Genomic DNA, 23,306 nt, shown 5'->3' with positions numbered 1-23,306 from the left:
TGACCAAACTGTGGGAGGCAGTGGAAGACAGGAGTGCCTGGCGTGCTCTGGTCCATGGGGTCACGAAGAGTCGGACACGACTAAACGACTAAACAACAACAACAACTAATAATAATAATAATAATAATAATAATAATAATAATAATAATTTATTTGCACCCCGCCCATCTGGCTGGGTTTCCCCAGCCACTCTAAGCGGCTTCCACAGCAACCAAAAATACACAAAAATGTCACACATTTAAAACTTCCCTGAACAGGGCTGCCTTAAGATGTCTTCTGAATGTCAGGTAGTTGTTTATCGCTTTGACATCTGATGGGAGTGCGTTCCACAGGGCGGGGGCCACTACCGAGAAGGCCCTCTGCCTGGTTCCGTGTAGCTTTGCTTCTCGCAATGAGGGAACCGCCTAAAGGCCCTTGGAGCTGGACCTCAGTGTCCGGGCAGAACAATGGGGGTGGTGAAGCTCTTTTGGGTATGCTGGGCTGAGGCCGTTTAGGGCTTTAAAGGTCAGCACCAACACTTTGAATTGTGCTCGGAAACGTAGTGGGAGCCAATGCCGATCTCTCAGAACCGGTGTTATACCTCAGCTCGGCATGGGGACTGACTGAGCGGGTGGCGAGATGCTTTCAGCCTCGGACACTTGGCGGGTTCTGAAATGGTCGTGCAGGCCAGATTCACGACCCTGGAGGGCTGGATTCGGCCCGTGGGACATAGTTTGAGGACCCCTGGTCTACACTGACTGGCAGCAGCTCCCCAGAGTTTCAGGCAGGGATTTTGTCCAGCCCTTGAGGAGATGTCAGGGGTTGACCCTGGGACATTCTGCATGCCAAGCAGATGCTCTAGGGCTCCCCATATTTCCCTGCACTTTCAACGTTATGCTATTTGCAACCGTGGAGATTCCACCTGCCTCTTTTGAAAGGAGGACACTCACCTGATTAATAATAATAATAATAATTTATACCCCACCCATCTGGCTGGGTTCCCCAGCCACTCTGGGCGGCTTCCAACAAAATATTAAAATACAATAGTCCATCAAATATTCAAAGCTTCCCTAAACATAATAACAACAACCATCCATTTTCTGTCCATTGAATTAGCAATTAAGCATTTCTGGAAAGGGAAATGGCATACTTTTGTTGCATGCATAAGCGTGCATAAGAAAGTATTACTCATTTATGATGAGAATAGGATTCATTTCTTTTGAACTTCGCTGGATTCCTCCTTGGCCGCCAGTGCAATGGTTTCAGCAGGGCTAGAACTCAGGACCCGCTGCCTTGAGGGACATCTAAGAGCAGTTGGGCAGGGGAAAGGTCTCCCTTGGGAGGTGGTGGACTCTCCTTCCTTGGAGGTTTCTAAGCAGAGATCGGATCTGCCATGGATGCTTTAGCTGAGATTCCTGCATTTAGCTGAGATTCCTGCATTCCTGCATTTAGCTGAGATTCCTGCATTGCTGGGGGTTGGACTAGATGACCCTGGGATCCCCTCCTATCTCTCCACTCCTGAATTCTAGGAGGAGCTTCCTTGCCTCCTGCAAAGCCCTTTTCCCTGCAAGCTCTTCCTCTGGTTTCACCCCTAAAAGGATATCTGGGCATTGGTGTAGCCAGGGGGGCATCAGCCCCCCAAAATCCATAAAAAATAATAAGAATCTGAGGATCTGCCAAGCGAGAGAGGGCTGAGCTGGAGGGACTCATGGAATCCCAGAGTTGGAATAGACCCCAAGGGCCATCAAGTCCAACCCCCTGCCAAGCAGGAAACACCATCAGAGCACTCCTGACATATGGTTGTCAAGCCTCTGCTTAAAGACCTCCAAAGGAGGAGACTCCACCACACACTTATTTCTCGGCCTGGCAAGGGTTAAAGGGAACTGAGCTGCCTTCCTAGAGAGGACAGGAAGCAAGGGGGGGCAGGTCCTCCAGAGCCAAGGCCCCTCCCTCCTCAGTCCTTTCCTGCAAGGAGGGGGGGGGGGTGTTGCTTTGTGTCTCTCCTGCAAGGGCTGCTTCTCTGTCCCCTCCTGGGATCTGGTGAGTCTCCTCTCTCTCCCCCCAGAGGGTGCAGTGGGGAGACGGGGGGGGGAGGGTCCCAGGGCTGCAGCAGGGGAGGGTGCCTGGGGGGCCAGATCTGCTCCTGCAGGGGGGGGACCCCAAGTCAGGGAGGAGAGGGTCCTGCCAGGGAGGGGGCAGGTTTGCAACTCTCTCCTTCCTGCAGATCAGAGGATCCCAAACTCATTTGGCCTTCCGCCCCCGCCCCTCTTCAGAAAAAATCTCCCTTCTTTAAAACAAAGGAGTCCCTGGGACTTTAACTCTGTGTGACGTCGCTCAGCCTCATTGCACAACAGAGGAAACATCTGCAAATGGTTTTCCAAAGCTGGACGGGGAGGTGGGCTAGCCCCCCCCCAAAAAAAACCCCACAGGGAGGGAGGAAGTTAAGGTGGGAGAGAAAGGGATGGGATAAAGAGAGGGATCCCAGCCCAGAGTCTGCCTGCTGCATTGGGGACCAGTTTCCCAGTCAGACAGCTCCCCACGGAGGCCACTGCAGCCATCCCCTCGCACCCAGAGCATGGCATCCCAGGACCACATCCTCTCTGCCCTAAAGGGATTGTTGCTGGAAAACCAGCCAAGCCGGAAATGGGCGCTGCTACTCCCTGGGCCTCCAGGGACCTTGGCATCAATGGCTGTGTGTGCGTTAATAGAAATAGTGATAATAATATAAGAATAAAAAATTACCCTCCTAAATTTCAAGGGAGATGTCTTTGGCCCTGCCCACTTGGCCCTCAGGGGGTTGGCCAGATACATACCTGGCCCTCAGAGCAAAGAAAAAGGGACCCCACCCCAGAAGTCTATTCTGATAGTGGCAGAGAGCCCAAGTGCAAGAAAAGGAGACAGAAGCAGCGCAGTGGGTGTAGGTGTGGGGGGCAACTCCTGAGGACCCCCACTAGAACCAAGCATCCATTATTCACAAGATAGAAACGACTCCTTTGTCAGTAGGTTCCGACGTCATCAATTGACTGGAAGGATGGAGAAACCAGGTTGATTAATCTCTCAGAAATCCCTTCAGTTGCCTCCACATTTTGCATTGCTAGAAGGCTAGAGACTTGTTTCTTCTCTTTCAAAAAGATAGCTCATGGTCTGGGATGTGGTGCAGTCATGCTTGCTCAGGGAACCATTTCCCCTCCTGTCCTACAAATTCTGTAACAGAACAATGTATTTGCTTTGTAGGATTTGCTAGAGCTTCTCATTTAGACGGGCAGAACCTGGCAGAAGACCAAAGGGTTCCTTCTGATCTCTTAGAGGCTTCCTGAGAGCACAGATGGATGAGCAAGACTCAGCTGGCCCTGAAGCAGGAAGAGGCCATGCCAGCCAAACTGGGAGCAGTGGGGGATTCTGGGAAAACTCTGTGCAGAAGATCCTGGGTGAGGAGGACACCCTCCGCTCAGAGGTGCAGAGCCAGCAGTTGAGGCAGTTCTGCTTCCAGGAGGCCAAAGGACCCCGAGAGGTTTGCAGCCGACTCTACCACCTTGACCATCAGTGGCTGAAGCCAGAAAGGCACACGAAAGCTGAGATGCTGGACCTGGTGATCTTGGAGCAGTTCCTGGCTGTCCTTCCCCCGGAGATGGAGAGCTGGGTGAGGGAATGCGGAGCGGAGACCAGTTCCCAGGCGGTGGCCCTGGCCGAAGGTTTCCTCCTGAGTCAGGCAGAGGAGAGAAAACAGGTGAGAGAGACTTTCCTCTGGATACTCCCAAGGGGCTCCAAACAGGACAGAGAACATCCCATAATGGTCTGCTGATGGCCCATCCTTTTTCTGGGAAAAGCATCCATGGAATGAGATCTCTCACCCTTCAAGTCTTTGTCATTCTCTTTCTAGTATTTCTCCCCACTCTTTTGAATCCTTGTTTCTTTCTCAGGGAAAGGATCTCTTTGCAGAAATGGACCTGGATTCCTGTGATGCAGAGAGGCCTCCGTTGGACACCAGAGACAGGCCACTGGGTAAGGAGGAAGGTGGTTTTTCTCTGTTTGGTCTCATTCTGTTGGTTTTCCAACTCATCTGAGGGTTCTTTTCATCTTGTTTTGGGGGGAGACAGTTGGGACCAAGGGTCCAGAGGAGGGGAGATGTATTTCTGCACAAACAAACATATGAAATGGGCACAAACATCCAAATACTCTCAGTAGGTAAGTCTTTCTCAAAGGCCCATCTGTAGTTAGAGATGCCCTGTTTCACCTGTGAGAGAAGCAGGCACTCCTGGCATCCTGCTTACCTTTTTTCTCTTGCAGGTGGCAGAAGGATGCCGGCAAGACCTCCTGATCTGCCTTTTCATGGGGGCAGAAGGGAAGCAGCGGCTGTGGAACCAGATCAGGTCAGGGGAAGCTGCCTTGTGGGGACAGAGGCTGAGGGATGGAGCAATGTCATGGACTGGTTAGGAACAGAGGAGTGGTGGGAGGAAACAGCCGGGGGACCAGGAGGGGAAGATAGCTCAGAGCCGAAGGAGTGGAGGTGGAGGAAGGATGAGCGGTTAGAGGGAGAAGAGGGAGAAGTCTGGGAAGAGGAGGTGTCAGAAGCTGAAGGGGAAACAGGGCTTAGTGAGCTGGAAGACTCTGTGGCAGAATGCAGTGCAGAATCAGAGGCAGAAGAGGAAGGAGGCGAGTGGGAGAGGAAAGTCGAGAGGCTGAGGTGAGTCAGGATAAGGAGTCACCGGTGGCTCCCTCTCCTTTTGCTAGAAGCCACCCTCCCTGCTTGTCTCTCAGACCCAGGAGACCCCCTGCAATGCAGGAATCTCTGCTAGATCATCCAAGACCAAAAGAGGCTTATTTTATTTCTAGATTGATAACTGAATGCAAAAATTTGTTTCTAAACACTAAACAGTGGACAAATGAGAACAAATAGTGGCCTGAAAACACAAGGTGGAGTACCACCTATTTGCACAAAGACGAATACCCATAATTAAAATGCAGAATAAAATAAGCATCCATAAATAAAATGTGCAGCAAAGCAATCCTATTTAAACAACACCGCAATTTACAGGAAGGAAACAACAGAGCATTGTGGAGCAGATCATATTTCTGCTGTCTCAGAGGAGGACTTTTCCCTTTTTCTTTTAGGATCAAGTGTGCTTTGAAGATGTCGCTGTTCGTTTCACGGACGAGGAGTGGGCATTGCTGGATCCTGACCAGAGAGCTCTGCATAAGGACGTCATGGAGGAGAATCGTGGGATCGTGGCCTCTCTTGGTAAGGCTCCCTGTGGGATCGTCATATCAGCCTGGGAATACAAAAAATACCTCTATGTGACCAATCTCATATATTTTCACAGAGCTCAACAGCGCCCCCTGCAACACCTGGGAACCTAACACCCCCACAATAAACAGTAAATTACAGTTTTTTCTTTGAACAATCTTCTTCAAATTATTCCTTTTTCTACCACGATTGGGCTGGTCTGAACTGCCCAGGCCATATTCAATGTCAGCTTCAGAAAGATAAGTAGCTTCAGGTTTTCTGTTTTTGCTCCTGTCAGTCTTGGATTGACCCAAAGAGACGACTGACATTGGAGATGGAGGGGATGCCATGACTGGGCCAAACAAAATTCATCCCAGAGAAGAACTAGACTTATTGAATCTCAGGAAAAGTAGCAGTGGTGATGATGATGCTGCTGCTGATGATGATACAGTGGTACCTCGGTTTACAAATTTTCTGGAAGAGGACTGTTCTTAAATCGAGGTACCACTGTAGTAATAATAATATTTTTTTATTTCTACCCTGCCCATCTGGCTGGGTTCCTCCAGCCATTCTGGGCGGCTTCCAACATATATATAAACATGAAACATAAATAATTATAATCTGATCCCATATAAAAAGAACATTAACTTCTTCTTTTTTTACCAACCAATTTTTATTGTTTTCTTTACACAGTCATTTTACAATACATTAAATCACATATATACTTTTAGCTCTGCCGAGCTTGCGACTTCCCACCTTCCCTGCAGCAGGTCTCCCTTATTTTCTCCAGTCGCGTATTTTAATTTGTAACCTTGTATCTGTCTTATACATTGTAGGAGTTATTTCAATCCTGCCAGGGTTTTTAAATTTTTTACAATTATCATTTAAGTACACAGTACATTTACTCCAACTTTCCTGAAATCTCTGATCGTCCTGATCCCGAATCCTGCCAGTCAGTTTGGCTAATTCCGTGTAGTTCATCATTTTCGTCTGCTACTCCACAATGGTGGGAACTTATTGTAATTTCCAGTTTGGGGCCAATATATTCCTTGCCGCAGCTGTGGCGTACATAAATAGCCTTTGGTCTGTTTTCTTAACCTCCTTCCCCTTCAAACCCAACAAAAAAGTTTTTTTGTTTTTTGGGAAAGGTATATTTAAGTACTTTCTTAAGTTCATTATAGATCAACTCCCAAAAATTCTTGACTTTATCACAAGTCCACCACATATGATAGAAGTCTCCATCCACCTTTTTACATTTCCAGCATTTCTTATCCCTCATCCAATACATTTTCGCCAGTTTTACTGGTGTCAAATGCCAGCTATATATCATCTTCATTGAATTTTCTTTTAAAGCCGTACACGCTGTGAATTTCATACTTTTGTTCCATAATTTTAGCCATGCATCCAGTTCAATAGTATGCCTAAAATCTATATCCCATTTTATCATTGCTTCTTTCACCTCTTCAACTTTTGAAACCATTCTAATAACAAATCCTATATCTTAGATAGTATTCTACCTCTGCCCTCCTCTAATTCTAACTGAAATCTTGATTTTTTTATCCTTAAACCCGGCTTTCCTTTTATCCTCACTCAATATATCATTCACCTGATGGTATTGCAACCAACCTGTAAACATGCCCTCTCTTTACTCTTATGGTTTAAGTTTTACCCTTGTTCCATTTTTCTAATAATTTCCTCATAGGTGGCTCACCTTCCTTCCATATTTACTTTTTTAACTGTCAGTACCTCTATTGGTGATATCCACCATGGGGTTTTTCTTTCCAATCAATATTTGTTTCTTTCCCATACTTCATAAACTGACCTTCTAATCACATGGTTTAAAAAACCTTTATGAACTTTTACCTTATCATACCACAGGTATGAGTGCCACCCGTACCTGTTGTCATGACCTTCTAAATCCAATAGGTCCGTATTTTCCAATGTTATCCTTTCCTTTAACAATACGAGACAGGATGCTTCATAATGGAGATTCATACCTGGTAAGGCAAATCCACCTCTTTCTTTTTCATCTATCAACATTTTCATTTTGATCCTCGGCTTCTTTCCCTGCCAGACAAATCTTGACACTATTTTTTGCCATTCTCTACATTGTCCTGTCCCTTTAATCAATGGAATTGTTTGGAATAAGAACAACATTCTAGGTAAAACGTTCATCTTAATCACCGATATTCTGCCCAAAAAGGATAATTTGTTCCCAATTTCTAAATCCTTCTTAATCTCTCTCCATGTGGTTTCATAATTATCTTTATACAATTTTCCCCCCTGTTGTCAACCAAATTCCAAGGTATTTCACTTTCTTAACCACCATAATTCCTGTCCTGTGTTGCAATTCCTCTGTCTCTTCTTTATTCATATTTTTTACCAGCATTTTGGTCTTATTTCTATTGAGTTTGAATCCCACAACTTTTCCAAATTCCTCCATTCTCTCTAGGGCTTTTTGTACACTGTTCTTTGGGTCTTCGAATGTTAAAACTAAATCATCAGCAAACGCTTTTACTTTAAACTCTTTCGATCCCACCTTAATACCTCTGATTTCTGACACTTCTCTCAAATTCTTGTTTAATACCTCCAAAAGGAGCGACAAAGGACACCCTGCCTGGTACCTTTAGAGATTTCAAAGTTGTCAGACAAATTATTATTTATAATAAGTTTGGCTTTTTGTTCTGAGTATATAGCCTCAATCAGGGACGCGGGTGGCGCTGTGGGCTAAAGCCTCAACGCCTAGGGCTTGCCGATCGAAAGGTCGGCGGTTCGAATCCCCGCGGCGGGGTGCGCTCCCGCTGCTCGGTCCCAGCGCCTGCCCACCTAGCAGTTCAAAAGCACCCCCGGGGGCAAGTAGATAAATAGGTACCGCTTACCAGCGGGAAGGTAAACGGCGTTCCGTGTGTGGCTCTGGCTCGCCAGAGCAGCGATGTCACGCTGGCCACGTGACCCGGAAGTGTCCCCGGACAGCGCTGGCCCCCGGCCAATAGATGTGAGATGGGCGCACAAACCCCACAGTCTGTCAAGACTGGCCCGTTCGGGCAGGGGTACCTTTACCTTTATATAGCCTCAATACCTTTCAAAAACATTTCTATTCCCATTGTTTTTAGGTTTTCTTTCATAAACCACCACGAAACATTATCAAATGCTTTCTCTGCATCAATGAACACCAAGGCCGCTTGTTTATCATTTCTAGACTCCCAAGTACTCAATTATAGCCACTATGTTCCTAACATTGTCCTTCAGTTGTCGCCCTGGTAGGAAACCAGCTTGATCTTTATGTATTACTTCCTTTAAAAGTTTTTTTAATCTGTCCGCCAGCACATCCACAAATAATTTATAGTCATTGTTCAATAAGGAAATAGATCTATAATTTTTAACACTCACACCATCTGTATCTTTCTTTGGGATTAAAGTGATGTACGCCTCTTTCCAGGTATTTGGAATTTTCTCTTCCTTCAAAATGTTATTCATAACCTCACACAGCACAGGTAATAATGGTCCACCTAGTGCCTTATAATATTTTGCCGGAATGCCGTCAGGGCCTGGAGCTTTCCCTATCTTCATTCTCTTTATCGCCTTCTCAATTTCTTGTTCTGTAATTATCTGGTTTAATTGTTCCTTTTCTCCTGGGGGGATCTGCTGTAATTGATGACTTTTCTATTTTCTTGCCATCTTCTTTCTGTCTTATACTATTCTTTATAAAATTTCAGAAAGGTCTTTCTAATTTTTGGGGGGTCTTCAATGATGTTTTCTGCCTCTCTTATCTTACAAATTGTGTTTTGTTTTTATCTTGCCTTTAATTGCCATGCCAATAATTTTCCAGTTTTGTTGGCGGATTCAGAATTCCTTTGTCTCATTGTTTTTGTTTTCCACTCTACATCCTGACTCACCAACATAGAGAAGAACTGAGTCTGCAACAATTTAATATTTTGTCTTATTAGCTCATCTTTTGGTTTTATTTCAGCAGTCTCTCATTCTCCATGAGATGGGACAGGATTCCTTCTTTCTTCTTCTCCCTTCCACTTTTCTGAAAACTGTTATTTTGAATCAGAAATCCTCTCATTACAGCTTTACGTGCATCTCATACTGTTTCAATGGGTGTTCCTTTGTTTAAATTCCACTTATTCTGTAATTGTCTCTTTTGCCTAATTTACTGTCTTTTGGCCATTGAATAAACTTTCATTCATGCTCCATCTGAATGATGAAGGGTCTTTTCCTTTTAACTCTAAATATAACAAATTATGTTCTGATAATGTCCTTGGGAGAATCTCAATTTTGGAAATTCTTGGCACCAATTCATTAGAAGTCCAAATGTAATTTTTTCTACCAAAGCTTGGATTTGAACCTGGAAAGAATGTGAACTGTTTTGTTGTGGGATTTCTAAGTCTCCAAATATCTGTTAGCCCCATAGTGTCTGATATATCAAAATATGTTTTTGGTAGTTTACCTTCATTTGTGTCTCACCTTTTCGTTGATCTATCCAAATCTGGAATAACCACACTGTTGAAATCCCCCATTACTATCACGCTCTGATCCAAAAATTCTGATAATGTTTCATTGAGCTTCGAATAAAAGTCGGCTTTTTTGTCATTAGGTGCGTAGATTCCCACAATGATTACCTTTCCCCCCTGGAACGTAATTTGCACTATCAGCACTTTCCCCTCCTCATCTTTATAAATTAATTTTGGGTCATATTTCTCCATTATGTACAATACAACCCCTCTTTTTTTGTTTGTGTCTGAGGCAATAAAGTCTTTCCCCAATCTCTTAGTTCTTAAAATCCTCTTATGTTTCCTTGCGACATGTGTTTCCTGTAAACAGGTTATATCTAAATTCCGTTTAATCAAGACAGGTTTGATTTTGTGCCTTTTATTTTTATTTTTAAGTCCATTCACATTCTATGAAAGTATTTTCAGAGCCTTTTTCTGGTTTCTTTATCATATCTTCTGGAGAATTTTTCCAGGTCCTGAAGGCTACTTAGTTTGAACCTCGTCTTTGTAATAGAAGGAAATTCCTTCTGGAAATTCCCATCTATGCTGGATTCCATTTTGCTTTAACTGGCCAACTGGTTGGTGGCAGCGGATTAGTGGAGTACGGTTCAATAGTCCGTGAGATGACTGGGGGCTCAGTACAAACACCACAGTTGGCGCCATAGATTTCTGATTGGGTTAATGTTTGGGCTATTCCCAAGCCATTCCAGCAGTGCAATAGGATTATCTTTAAAGCACCTTTTGCACACAGCATGGAACATTCATGGAACTGAATCCTGTTGAAATAGGAAGGAAGGAAGGAAGGAAGGAAGGAAGATTTGTATAAATATATATAGAAATGCTTCAGTATCTGGGAAAAGATCACTTGTGGAACGCTTCAGTTTGGGCTCAACATTCCCATTAATGACGCAAATTCTGCCCACACCTTCTGCTGCCATACAACCCCAGATCATCACAGTGTCTGGGTGTTTCACAGTCGGTGTAAGGCAAGTAGGATGTAAATCTTCCCTGATTCTTCGCCTCTTGCCCAATTAAAGAAACTTGCGTATTTCATGCCATCACTACCAAGCAAGGTAGTGTCCCATTGTTCCGCTGTCCAGTTAACATGGGTTTAATCTTTTCAACCTATGCTTGAGAGATAACAATGGCTTTTTCCTTAGAATTCTAACATTTAGACCAGTCCTTGCACTCAACTTCCCATTAAATTGCGCCATGTCATCTTGTATACACCCAGATGATTTTCTTCTGTCATGTAGGGACAGTCTCTCCATTCTTTGATCGTCACTTGCCTTTGTGCACCTTTTCCTGCCTTTACCAGTCAGATTTTGTAGTGACTGAGTCTCCTTATACCCCTTCAAAAATATAGAAAGGCCAGCTTTGGTTTTGTTTTCCCCAATCTTTCATCTAATTTCTTCATAACTGTAGCCTTGTTCACTTAATATTAGAATCTTACATCGCTTTCTGGGTGACCAGTCAACTCTTTGTGCCATTTCTATAATTTTATTATGTTTTACAACCTCACTAAATGAAAGAACACAAAAAACCAACCAACTTGATAGCAATCACATAACACACTGAAAAAAGTGAACCTAAGCAAGTTGTGCTTCCTTTTTTGGTTACTGGCTATAACGTTTGATAAAATACAGGTAATTGAACAAACTTTGTTGGATTACATTCTTGATTAAATTATCTTTCCATTGATATATAATTTTATGATATTACTCCAAAAGAAGTGGTGTTCTGAGCCATCAAACCTCTGAAATACACTTTTTTCCGGAAGTCGTCCACAATTTTGACCACGACTCTTTAACAAAGCAACATTCAACAACTCATCAGAATCTCATAATAAACAAACAACACAGGTAATGAACACACAGCCAACTCCCTTCAGATCTTCTCCATTTGTTCCTGAGGCTCTAATCCCTTTTTGTTTCCATTGCAGATGGTGATGAATTGGAAATCGAGAACAAAGGTGACTACGACAAAATCCCCAGAGAGGAGCAGCCATGTAAAAATTTGGAGTGTGGGGAAACTTTCAGTCAGAGCTCCTATTTGACTTCCCATCAACAAAATTTCCTTGGAAAGAAACTATATCAATGCATGGAATGTGGAAAGACCTTCAGTCAGAGCTCCTCTCTCACTTCCCATCAAAGAATTCATACAGGAAAGAAACTGTATCAGTGTGTAGAATGTGGAAAGAGCTTCCGGAGGAGCTGCGATCTCACTTCCCATCAAAGAATTCATACAGGGGAGAAACCTTTTCAGTGCTTTGAATGTGGAAAGAGCTTTAGTCGCAGCCACAGTCTCACTTCCCATCAAAGAATTCATACAGGGGAGAAACCCTATCAGTGTGTGGAATGTGGAAAGAGCTTCACGCATAGCTCCTCTCTCACTTCCCATCAAAGAATTCATACAGGGGAGAAACCCTATCAGTGTGTGGAATGTGGAAAGAGCTTCACGCATAGCTCCTCTCTCACTTCCCATCAAAGAATTCATACAGGGGAGAAACCCTATCGGTGTGTGGAATGTGGAAAGAGCTTCAGGAAGAGCTCCTCTCTCACATCCCATCAAATAATTCATACAGGGGAGAAACCGTATCAGTGTGTGGAATGTGGAAAGAATTTCACTCAGAGCTCCTCTCTCACTTTCCATCAAAGAATTCATACAGGGGAGAAACCATATCAGTGTGTGGAATGTGGAAAGAGCTTCACTGATAGCTCTAAACTCACTTCCCATCAAAAAGTTCATACAGTGGAGAAACCCTATCAGTGTGTGGAATGTGGAAAGAATTTCACTCAGAGCTCCTCTCTCACTTCCCATGAAACAATTCATACAGGGGAGAAACCCTATCAGTGTGTGGAATGTGGAAAGAGCTTCACTCAAAGCTCCTCTCTCACTTCCCATCAAAGAATTCATACAGGGGAGAAACCCTATCAGTGTGTGGAATGTGGGAAGAGCTTCACTCACAGCCACAGTCTCACTTCCCATCAAAGAATTCATACAGGGGAGAAACCCTATCAGTGTGTGGAATGTGGAAAGAACTTCAGGAAGAGCTGCACTCTCACTTCCCATCAAAGAATTCATACAGGGGAGAAACCCTATCAGTGTGTGGAATGTGGAAAGAGCTTCACTGATAGCTCCTCTCTCACTTCCCATCAAAGAATTCATACAGGGGAGAAACCCTATCAGTGTGTGGAATGTGGAAAGAGCTTCAGGAAGAGCTCCAATGTCACTAAGCATCAGAGAATTCATACAGGGGAGAAACCCTATCAGTGTGTGGAATGTGGAAAGAGCTTCAATCAGAGGTCCTCTCTTACTTCCCATCAAAGAATTCATACAGGGGAGAAACCATATCAGTGCATGGAATGTGGAAAGAACTTCAGGAAGAGCTCCTCTCTCACTTCCCATCAAAGAATTCATACAGGGGAGAAACCCTATCATTGTGTGGAATGTGGAAAGAGCTTCACTGATAGCTCCTCTCTCACTTCCCATCAAAGAATTCATACAGGGGAGAAACCCTATCAGTGTGTGGAATGTGGAAAGAGCTTCAGGAAGAGCTCCTCTCTCACTTCCCATCAGAGAATTCATACAGGGGAGAAACCATATCAATGTGTGGAATGTGGAAAGAACTTCAGTCAGAGGTCCCATCTCACTTCCCATCAAAGAATTCATACAGGGTGGACACCCTATGTTACGGAAAAGCAGCAATGCGAGAGCGAGCTGCAGGTGGCTGGAAAGCAAAACAGGATGTGAATGTTTGGGATTGTACCGGGGGGGGAGGGGCAGTCTATTCACTGTACTGAGCACCGGATGTTAGCTCAGAGTGTCTTTTGACCTGTACTGGAAGTACAGGGGTGGAGTTTATCTCTCTACTGTTGGAGTCTGATGAGTGCAGATGCGTTTCTCTGTACTGCTGCAAAGACAGAAATAAAGACATGTAAATACATTTCTGTCTGTCTCTTTCCCCTCCCTGGGGGAGGCAGGGAGGAGGGAAGAGTGGTGTGTTCTTCTCACGCTTGAGGAAGATCGCTGATAGTGACCTAGCCTGTATCCTGCCGGGAGACGCAGACGGGGAGGTCAACAAGGAGCTCAAGCCGAGTGCCTGGAGAGTGGCCAGTTTCCTCTGATAAGTCTTGAAGAATCCAACACCCTATTAGTGTGTGGAATGTGGAAAGAGCTTCAGTAAAAGCTCCTCTCTGTTTTCCCATCAGAGAATTCATACAGGAGAGAGAGAAAAAGGGGACATGGCCTATGTACATAGATTTGCTGAAGGGAAATGGTAATTAAAAGAATATGAGGAAATAAAAGATCATTTGCAGAGTTGGTTACACTACAAACAATTACATTAGGTATACAAGGAAGGTAATAAGAAAAGGTTTAGTTATACATTTTCTAGAATTCAACAGGTAATTATAGAAGAAGTGCAGGTGCTGAAGAAAGTGTATAGTATTTTGCTAGAATAGGGAACAAAAGATGAGGAGGTCAAATCGGTCATGATCAAATGAGCACAAGATATAGGACATAACATACAATTTGAGGACTGGGGAAAATTGTGGAAAAGAATTTTGAAATTTACAGACTGTTATCTTTTGAAAGGAAACTACAGTGGTACCTTAGTTTACATACGCTTCAGGTTGCATACACTTCAGGTTACAGACTCCACTAACCCAGAAATAGTACCTCAGGTTAAGAACTTTGCTTCAGGATGAGAACAGAAATTATGTTCCAGCGCTGCGGCAGCAGCAGGAGGTCCCATTAGCTAAAGTGGTGCTTCAGGTTAAGAACAGTTTCAGGTTAAGAACGGACCTCCAGAATGAATTAAGTACTTAACCCGAGGTACCACTGCAGTTGGAAAATGTATAGATGGTATATTACACCAGTACAGAAAGCAAAAATATATAAAACCGAGTCAAACATATGTTGGAAATGTAAAGAAAAAGAAGAGACTTTTTATCCTATGTGGTGGAAATGTAGAGAAGTTAAAAAATTGTCTGAAATGATATATAATGAATTGAAAAAAAATGTTCAAATTGACATTTGTAAAAAAACCAGAAACTGAATTCAGTGCATTGTCAGAGCTTTGTAGGGAACTAGAGTTCTAAAGTGTTTGGTCCAAGAGATCTGTGGAGAGTGTTGCTTGCCCATCACCATTTGGGAAGACAATCAACCCTGTTTGAAGTTAGCAGAGTCTGGACACTTTATGTCCAGAACCAAACATTTGGACATATGTTTCCAAAATGCATGTCAGAGTGTTCAGACAGGCTTAGTGAAGCTGAAGTACTGTCCGAGCCAGAAGAATCTGGCAGATGGGTTCACTAAACTTTGAGCTTCCAAAAACAGGGCGAGTTCTGTGAAGGGTTGGGTTTGGGGTAAGTGGTAGTGCTTACATTCACCCCAGCGGTACAGGATGAGAGGGGGTGTGAGGAGACCCAGAGCTTATATAGGGTTAATAGCTCGGGAAGTTATATCCTGTCGCTGGGGGTGTGTTCACATACGGGGGTTTGTACACTTTGTAATGTGAAATACTTTACTTTCTGTTTTGCTTTGAAGGGGAGAGACAGCATGTCAGCTCTTTCTCCCGGACTGCTGATTTATTTTGCCGCTGTACAATAAAGCTTCTTAGATTAGAAAGAAGCTGCGTACGGAGTCTTTTTCTGCATGCCTGAGCTTTCTTCACACAGGCCACATCGCTGTTCGCAAACTCTGCTAGATGATGGGGAAAGCACTGGTCGCAGTGGAAGTGTGTTGTTTTTACCCTTTCTGCCAGGTTACCTGTTAATGGTCACTTGACTGGATGACCTGGGGAGGCTGGCCATTCTTTTGTAATGATAATACTTCATTCCTGAGCCAGGTCACAGGCTCACTCTATTCACACCTTAAATGTGCCCTTAAGGCAGGATTTGTGAGGACAGAGACAATGGGGAGGTTTCTGCATTTCCTTTGACCTTGTAGAGAAATATTTGAGGTGAGTGAAAGAGTCAAAATGGCTTTAGGACTTTTCTTCTGGGTTTTGGACATGTGGTTTATATATTGATATATGTGTTTGCTTGGTACATTGAAGAACATATTTGAGAATGGACATCGAATACTCGTTGCCAAGGGATGGAAAGATCAGGAGGCTCCAAAAATAACAGATTGTCAAATCAAATTACAGGAATTGGTGGAGACGGCTCAATTGACTAGTAAACTCAGAGAAAACTGAAAGCAAAAAATCGCGGAAAACTGGGATGGTTATAGAAGATATGTTCAAAAATACAATAATAGTTTTGACTCCGTGCTCGCATTCGAGTGATAAAGGAACTAAAAGAAGGTGGACAACCATTAAGGATTTATTATGTTTTCAGAATCTATTGGAAAATTTATATATAAAGGTTTATTATTTTGTGTACATTCAATTGTAAGTTAAAATATATGCAAAGGGACTTGATAGGAAGTCAAAACTGAAGAAAATATTTTGTAAGATAAAAGGGGGAAAATATTTATTTTCATTATTATCACTATTTATTTTATTGTATTTTTTGTGTTTCTGCGGGAGTGTGTTTTGTATAGAATGTTTGGGAGGAAATAAGACAGTAAACAACAAATAACAAACAAAATATTGATGTATGTAATTGTTATTTCTCAATTCTATTTTGTGGTAGTATGGTTGTAATGTTTTTTGTAACATAAAATCATTCAATAAAAATTATTTAAAAACAAACAAACAAATCGGTCAAAATAAATAAATATCAGCTGTAAGCATTGGAGATGCAGACAAAACGAGGGAACCTTATTCCACATGTGAACATGTCCCCAAAGGGAAAATAAAATAAAATAAAATAAATGCTATTTATTTTAAAGAAAACCAAAGCTTTCCTATTTAACATTCTAACGATAAGCATCCCAAATGAAAATAAAAGAGTGTTTCTTTACACGACCACAATGGGTAGGATGTTAATAGCAAAATACTGGAAAATGAGTTAATATCAACAAAAGATGAGTGGCAATTAAAGTTGTGCTTGTACCTTGAACTAGCCACAATGCCAGAACTTCCAAGAGACTGAGATCTACTCCCAGTAATAAAAATACTCCCAGTGATCTACCCATTGTCTTTGCCCAGAGTTCTTGAGCTTTTCTCAGGGAGCAGTGACCAGAGTTGTGGATCGACCACTAGATCATTTAACAAATTAAAATTATAAAAACAATTGTGCTATAACAGTACATACCATATATGAAGTCTCCAGATAATGGAACTTTTAACACAGTGGTTTCTGCAGTGAACAACAACTCTTACAATGTATATAGACAGGCGCAGCATTGATTTTCGTTACAGGTGACAGAAATCTGCAGCTGCAAGGTTTTCTTCTTTAAGTGACCCCTTTAAAACAACAAATGTAAAACAAACTTTATCCATACACAGCTTTCTTAATTTGTTAAAATATGATGAATTGCGACATTATGTTCATTTCTGTTACTTAGACTATGTACTACTGATGAAGTCCATGAGAGCAAAACAAGGCATTATTCTGGAAATCCTTCCATAGTTGTCAACCTTCCCTCTTTTTTTGCGGGAAATTCCCTTGTTCCAGCGCCGTTTCCCGCTGCTATCCCGGATTGTTAGATATCCCGTAGACAGTCTCCAGGACAGGTGAGGCTGCTGATCCCTTATTTTCAAATCTGACAGTTGACAGCTATGTTTCTTTGTCAACACTGTGGAACTTGTAGTAGTCTCCAATTTGAACTTTATGAACACATGCGGAACAGAAATTAGCAGACATTTGGTCTCTATGAATGAACTGATTTATTGCGGACTTCCGTCTATATTATTGCACTTTATATGTTGTTTATGTGCAACGTAAACATTTGATATTGTGATAAGAATATATAGAAGAGTATTGTTTATGTGATTGCACAGCTGGTTACGTCTTGTGTGTTTGTCCATTCCAGGAACAGCATTCCTGACCCAGATGTTTACAGGAAGTCCCTCAGATGATTCCCCTTTCAAAAGGGATACGTGAACCTAGGCCAGTATGGTCCTCCTCTCCGGCAGACGGACAACCCCTTCCCCAAAGCCCCTCTCTCCCCCACTTCCCCATGGGGGTCTCCCACACCACCCATCACTCACCAGGATGGCTTTGGCCATCTCCTGCTTGGAGCAGTTCTGGGTTCAGAGCCCCCTGAGCTGAGCTGCCTGGCAGTTCAGGATCACCTCCTGCAGGGACAGCTGATCTTCCTCCAGCAGCTGAAAGGCAAAAGTCAGGCTGTCAGTTCCTCACAAAGGGAGGGCTTCTCCACATCCGAGAGTGCAGAGTGGGGGGCAAGGAGGGCAGGTCTGAGTCCCTGCTCTGGTTCTCTCCAATACTCACCCCTGGAGGAGGGATGTGCAACCGACAGCACATCTGCAAAGAGAAGGACATGGGGACAGGTGAGTCCGTCCCTGAGCACCTGGCAAGGCTATTCCAAGAGTTTTCTCCTGGATTCCAACTCCTACTGCAGGGGAGGAGGGACATCCCAGGCCTTGGGGCCCAATCCTGGCCTCCTTCAACCAGAATGTGGCTCCCCAGGCCAAAGAGATGATCAATATCTAGTTCCGCTCCATCCTTTTAAAATTTAAATATCCAAACAGATCCCAACTTTCAGAGCATGTAAACCACATGAGTGGAAAGACCGCTGCACCATTCACAGAAATAGGATTATACAGTGGTACCTTGGGTTACATACTCTTCAGGTTACAGACTCTGCTAACCCAGAAATAGTGCTTCAGGTTAAGAACTTTGCTTCAGGATGAGAACAGAAATCGTGCTATGGCGGTGCAGCGGCAGCAGGAGCCCCATTAGCTAAAGTGGTGCTTCAGGTTAAGAACAGTTTCAGGTTAATAACGGACCTCCGGAACGAATTAAGTATGTAACCCGAGGTACCACTGTAGATGAATGAGCGTTCCTTTCCCCACTTTTAAAGTAAACCTCTACGTAACGAAACTGAAGTCTGCCTTCCTCCGCCAACCTGAACTTCACTCTTCAAGCCAAAAGACAACACTTCCCCGTTCCCGGGCGAAACCCCCTGGCCTTTCATTGGTAGAGCTGCCACCACACCAGTGGCATGTACCTCAGTGCTGAGCGAGGATTGACTGAGCGGGCAGCGAGATGCTTTCAGCCTCGGACACTTGGCGGGTTCTGAAATGGCCGTGCAGGCCAGATTCATGACCCTGGCGGGCTGGATTTGGCCCAGGGAACATAGATTGAGGACCCCTGGTCTACACTGACTGGCAGCAGCTCCCCAGAGTTTCAGGCAGGGATTTCGTCCAGCCCTGGCAGGAGATGTCAGGGGTTGACCCTGGGACATTCTGCATGCCAAGCAGATGCTCTAGGGCTCCCCATATTTCCCTGCACTTTCAAGGTTATGCTATTAGCAACCGTGGAGATTCCACCTGCCTCTTTGAAAGGAGAACACTCACCTGATCAATAATAATAATAATAACAACAATAATTTATACCCCACCCATCTGGCTGGGTTTCCCAGCCACTCTGGGCGGCTTCCAACAAAATATTAAAATACAATTGTCCATCAAATATTCAAAGCTTCCCTAAACATAATAACAACAACCATCCATTTCTGGAAAGGGAAATGGCATACTTTTGTATATTAGTATGAAAAGCATCCATAAGAAATCATTACTCATTTAATTTATTACTCATTATTACTCATTTTGGCAGGGGAAAGGTCTCCCTGGGGAGGTGGTGGACTCTCCTTCCTTGGAGGTTTCTCAGCAGAGATTGGACGGCCATCTGCCATGGATGCTTCAGCTGAGATTCCTGCCTTGCTGGGGGTTGTAATAATAATAATAATAATAATAATAATAATAATAATAATAATAATAATAATAATAATAATATATTATTTATACCCTGCCTATCTGGCTGGGTTTCTCCAGCCACTCTGGGCGGCTTCCAATCAAACACTAAAATACAATAACCTATTAAACAGGGCTGCCTGTTTAGGGAACTAGACCCGGCCCCCTCTTGCTTCGGGTTGGACTAGATGACCCTGGGATCCCCTCCTCTCTCTCCACTCCTGAATTCCAGGAGGAGCTTCCTTGCCTCCTGCAAAGCCCTTTTCCCTGCAGGCTCTTCCTCTGGTTTCTGGACAAGGGAGGGAGATGCTCAGAGTCCAGCCAAGAGCCTCGCGCTCCAAAAGGATATCTGGGCATTGGCAGCTGCCCCCCTAAATGCATAAAAAAAAAATAAAAACCTGAGGTTCTGCCAAGCGAGAGAGGGCTGAGCTGGAGGGACTCGGCTTGGCAAGGGTTAAAGGGAACTGAGCTGCCTTCCTAGAGAGGCCAGGAAGCAAGGGGGGGCTGGTCCTCCAGAGCCAAGGCCCCCCCCCTCATTTCCCGCTTCTGTGTTTCTCCTGCAAGGGCTGCCTCGCTGCCCCCTCCTGGGATCTGGTGAGTCTCCTCTCTCTCTGGGATCTGGTGGGGGTCCCAGGGCTGCAGCAGGGGAGGGGGCCTGGGGGGGCCTGATCTGCTCCTGCGGGGGGGGGACCCAAAGTCAGGGGGGAGAGGGTCCTGCCAGGGAGGGGCCAGGTCTGCCACGCTCTCCTTCCTGCAGATCTGAGGATCCCAAACTCATTTGACCCTCCGCCCCCCCCCCTTTCAGAAAAAACTCTCCCTTCTTTGAACAAAGGAGTCCCTGGGACTTTAACTCCGTGTGACATCGCTCAGCCTCATTGCACAACAGAGGAAACATCTCAAAATGGTTTTCCAAAGCTGGAGGAGGAGGTGGACTAGCCCCCCCCCAAAAAAAAAACCCCACAGGGAGGAAGGAAGTTAAGGTGTGAGAGAAAGGCCAGGGATAAAGAGAGGGATCCCAGGCCATAGTCTGGCTGCTGCATTGGGGACCAGTTTCCCAGTTGCTCCCAGGGCAGATCCCCACGGAGGCCACTGCAGCAATCCCCTCGCACCCAGAGCAGGGCATCCCAGGACCACATCCTCTATGTCCCAAAGGGATTGTTGCTGGAAAACCACCTGGAAATCGGCGCTCCTACTCACCGAGCCTCCAGGGACCTTGGAGGGGCCAGGTCTGACACGCTCTCCTTCCTGCAGATCAGAGGATCCCTGACTCTCACAAAATCTCCCCTTTGAAAGCAAAGGAGTCCCTGGGACTTTAACTCTGTGTGACATCGCTCAGCCTCATTGCACAACCAAGGAAACGTGGAAATGATTTTGCAAAGCTGGAGGAGGAGGTGGACTAGCCCCCCCCCCCAAGCAACGGGCAGGAAAGAAGGAAAAGTAGGAAAGAGAGACCAGGAATAAAGAGAGGGATCCCAGGCCATAGTCTGGCTGCTGCATTGCAAACCAGTTTGTGTTAAGCTGTCTAACAGAACAACAAAAAATCAAGGGAGATGTCTTTGGCCCCGCCCACTTGGCCCTCTGGGGGTTGGCCAGATACATTCCTGGCCCTCAGAAGAGAGAAAAAGAGCTCTCACCCCACGAATCTGTCTGGACAGCGGCAGAGATTGCAGAAAAGGAGTTAGAAGCAGGGAGTGGGGGTGGGGTGAGGGTGGAGGTGGGGTGAGCAACCCATGAGGACCCCCGGGGTGAGGACCCCCACTAGAGAAAAGCATCCATTTACCACAAGATACAAATGACTCCCTTATCAGTCGGTTCTGACTTCATGCATTGACTGGAAGGATGGAGAAACCAGGTTGATTAATCTGACAGAAATCCCTTCCGTTGCCTCCACATTCTGCATTGCTTGAAGGCTAGAGACTTATTTCTTCTCCTCTTCCTCCTCCTCTTTCTTTTCAGAAAGATAGATCATGGTCTGGGATGCGGCGCACTTCAGCCCTGGTTCCAAGCAAGACTCATCCATGCTTGCTCAGGGAACCATTTTTCCCCCTGTCATACAAATTCTGTAACAGAACAATGTATTTGCTTTGTAGGATTTACTGCAGCTTCTCATTTAGACGGACAGAACTTGGCAGAAGACCAAAGGGTTCCTTCCGATCTCTCAGAGGCTTCCTGAGAGTACAGATGGATGAGCAAGACTCAGCTGGCCCTGGAACAGGAAGAGGCCATGCCAACCAAACTGGGAGCAGTGGGGGGTTCTGGGAAAACTCTGTGCAGAAGATCCTGGGTGAGGAGGACACCCTCCGCTCAGAGGTGCAGAGCCAGGAGTTGAGGCAGTTCTGCTGCCAGGAGACCAAAGGACCGCGAGAGGTTTGCAGCCGACTCTACCACCTTGACCATCAGTGGCTGAAGCCAGAAAGGCACACGAAAGCTGAGATGCTGGACCTGGTGATCTTGGAGCAGTTCCTGGCTGTCCTTCCCCTGGAGATGGAGAGCTGGGTGAGGGACTGTGGAGTGGAGACCAGTTCCCAGGCGGTGGCCCTGGCCGAAGGTTTCCTCCTGAGTCAGGCAGAGGAGAGGAAGCAGGTGAGAGAGACTTTCCTCTGGATACTCCCAAGGGGCTCCAAACAGGACAGAAAACATCCCATAATGGTCTGCTGATGGCCCATCCTTTTTCTGGGAAAGCATCCATGGAATGAGATCTCACACCCTTCAAGTCTTTGTCTTTCTCTTTCTAGTATTTCTCGCCATTCTCTGTTTTGAATCCTTGTTTCTTTCTCAGGGAAAGGATGTCTTTGCAGAAATGGACCTGGATTCCTGTGAGGCAGAGAGGCCTCCGTTGGACACCAGAGAGAGGCCACTGGGTAAGGAGGAAGGTGGTTTTTCTCCACTGGTCTTATTCTGTTGGTTTTCCAACTCATCTGAGGGTTCTTTTCATCTTGTTTTGGGGGGAGACAGTTGGGAACAAGGGTCCAGAAGAAGGGAGATGTATTTCTGCACAAACAAACATATGCAATGGGCACACACCTCCAAATACTCTCAGTAGGTAAGTCTTTCTCAAAGGCCCATCTGTAGTTAGAGATGCCCTGTTTCACCTGTGAGAGAAGCAGGCACTCTGGGCCTCCCCCTTACCTTTTTCCTCTTGCAGGTGGCAGAAGGATGCCGGCAAAACCTCCTGATCCTCCTTTTCATGGGGACAGAAAGGAATCAGTCGCTGTGGCTCCAGATCAGGTCAGTGGAAGCTGCCTTGTGGGGACAGAGGCCGAGGGATGGAGCAATGTCATGGACTTGTTGGGCACAGAGGAATGGTGGGAGGAAGCAGCCAGGGAACCAGGAAGGGATGGTGGCTGAGAGCCGAAGGAGTGGAGGTGGAGGAAGGATGAGCGGTCAGAGGGAGAAGAGGGAGAAGTCTGGGAAGAGGAGGTGTCAGAAGCTGAAGGGGTAACAGGGCTTTGTGAGCTGGGAGACTCTGTGGCAGAATGCAGTGCAGAATCAGAGGCAGAAGAGGAAGGAGGCGAGTGGGAGAGGAAGGTCGAGAGGCTGAGTTGAGTCAGGATAAGGAGGAGCCACCGGGGGCTCCCTCTCCTTTTGCCAGAAGCCGCCCTCCCTGCTTGTCTCTCAGAGTCAGGAGACGAAAATAGGCTTATTTTAATTGTAGATTGATCACTGAATGCTAAAATTGTTTTCTAAGCAGTGGACAAATGAGAACAAATAGTGGCCTGGATTCACCTAACCAGCCTCATCGGATGAAAAATGGGGCCTGCCCAGCAATCCTCCGCCT

The 23,306-nt window shown here is 45.2% G+C and overlaps 4 protein-coding genes across 10 annotated transcripts in view; 3 read left to right on the top strand and 1 right to left on the bottom strand.

Moving 5' to 3' along the window:
* LOC309530321 (uncharacterized protein) overlaps positions 1-23,306 on the bottom strand; it is a 275,292-nt gene that overhangs the window by 25,638 nt on the left and 226,348 nt on the right. The gene's annotated exons all lie outside the window — the stretch shown is intronic.
* Positions 1,575-13,452, top strand: LOC309531563 (uncharacterized protein; the record flags this gene model as incomplete). Its single annotated transcript, XM_082221154.1, has 6 exons — positions 1,575-2,019; positions 3,214-3,706; positions 3,900-3,981; positions 4,267-4,349; positions 5,092-5,218; positions 11,642-13,452. Exons 2-6 carry the CDS (start codon positions 3,305-3,307, stop codon positions 13,450-13,452), a joined length of 2,505 nt encoding a protein of 834 aa, XP_082077280.1. The 5' UTR covers positions 1,575-2,019; positions 3,214-3,304.
* Positions 20,071-23,306, top strand: part of LOC309530344 (uncharacterized protein) — a 187,212-nt gene continuing 183,976 nt past the window's right edge. The window contains exon 1 of the mRNA XM_082219227.1: positions 20,071-20,122. The gene's annotated coding sequence lies outside the window, so the exon portion shown is untranslated. The remainder of the gene's footprint in view (positions 20,123-23,306) is intronic.
* The window catches only part of LOC309530421 (uncharacterized protein), a 28,693-nt gene continuing 27,584 nt past the window's right edge, over positions 22,198-23,306 (top strand). Inside the window, exons 1-2 of the mRNA XM_082219380.1 lie at positions 22,198-22,389; positions 22,674-22,756. Of these exons, the coding sequence (XP_082075506.1) occupies positions 22,221-22,389; positions 22,674-22,756 (252 nt within the window). The 5' untranslated portion in view covers positions 22,198-22,220. The remainder of the gene's footprint in view (positions 22,390-22,673; positions 22,757-23,306) is intronic.

This window comes from Podarcis vaucheri, assembly GCF_965113315.1.
Source record: "Podarcis vaucheri genome assembly, chromosome: 4".
NCBI classification, from domain to species: Eukaryota; Metazoa; Chordata; class Lepidosauria; order Squamata; family Lacertidae; genus Podarcis; species Podarcis vaucheri.
Note: the sequence above shows the minus strand (reverse complement) of the source record. Positions and strands in the feature narration are given on the sequence as shown.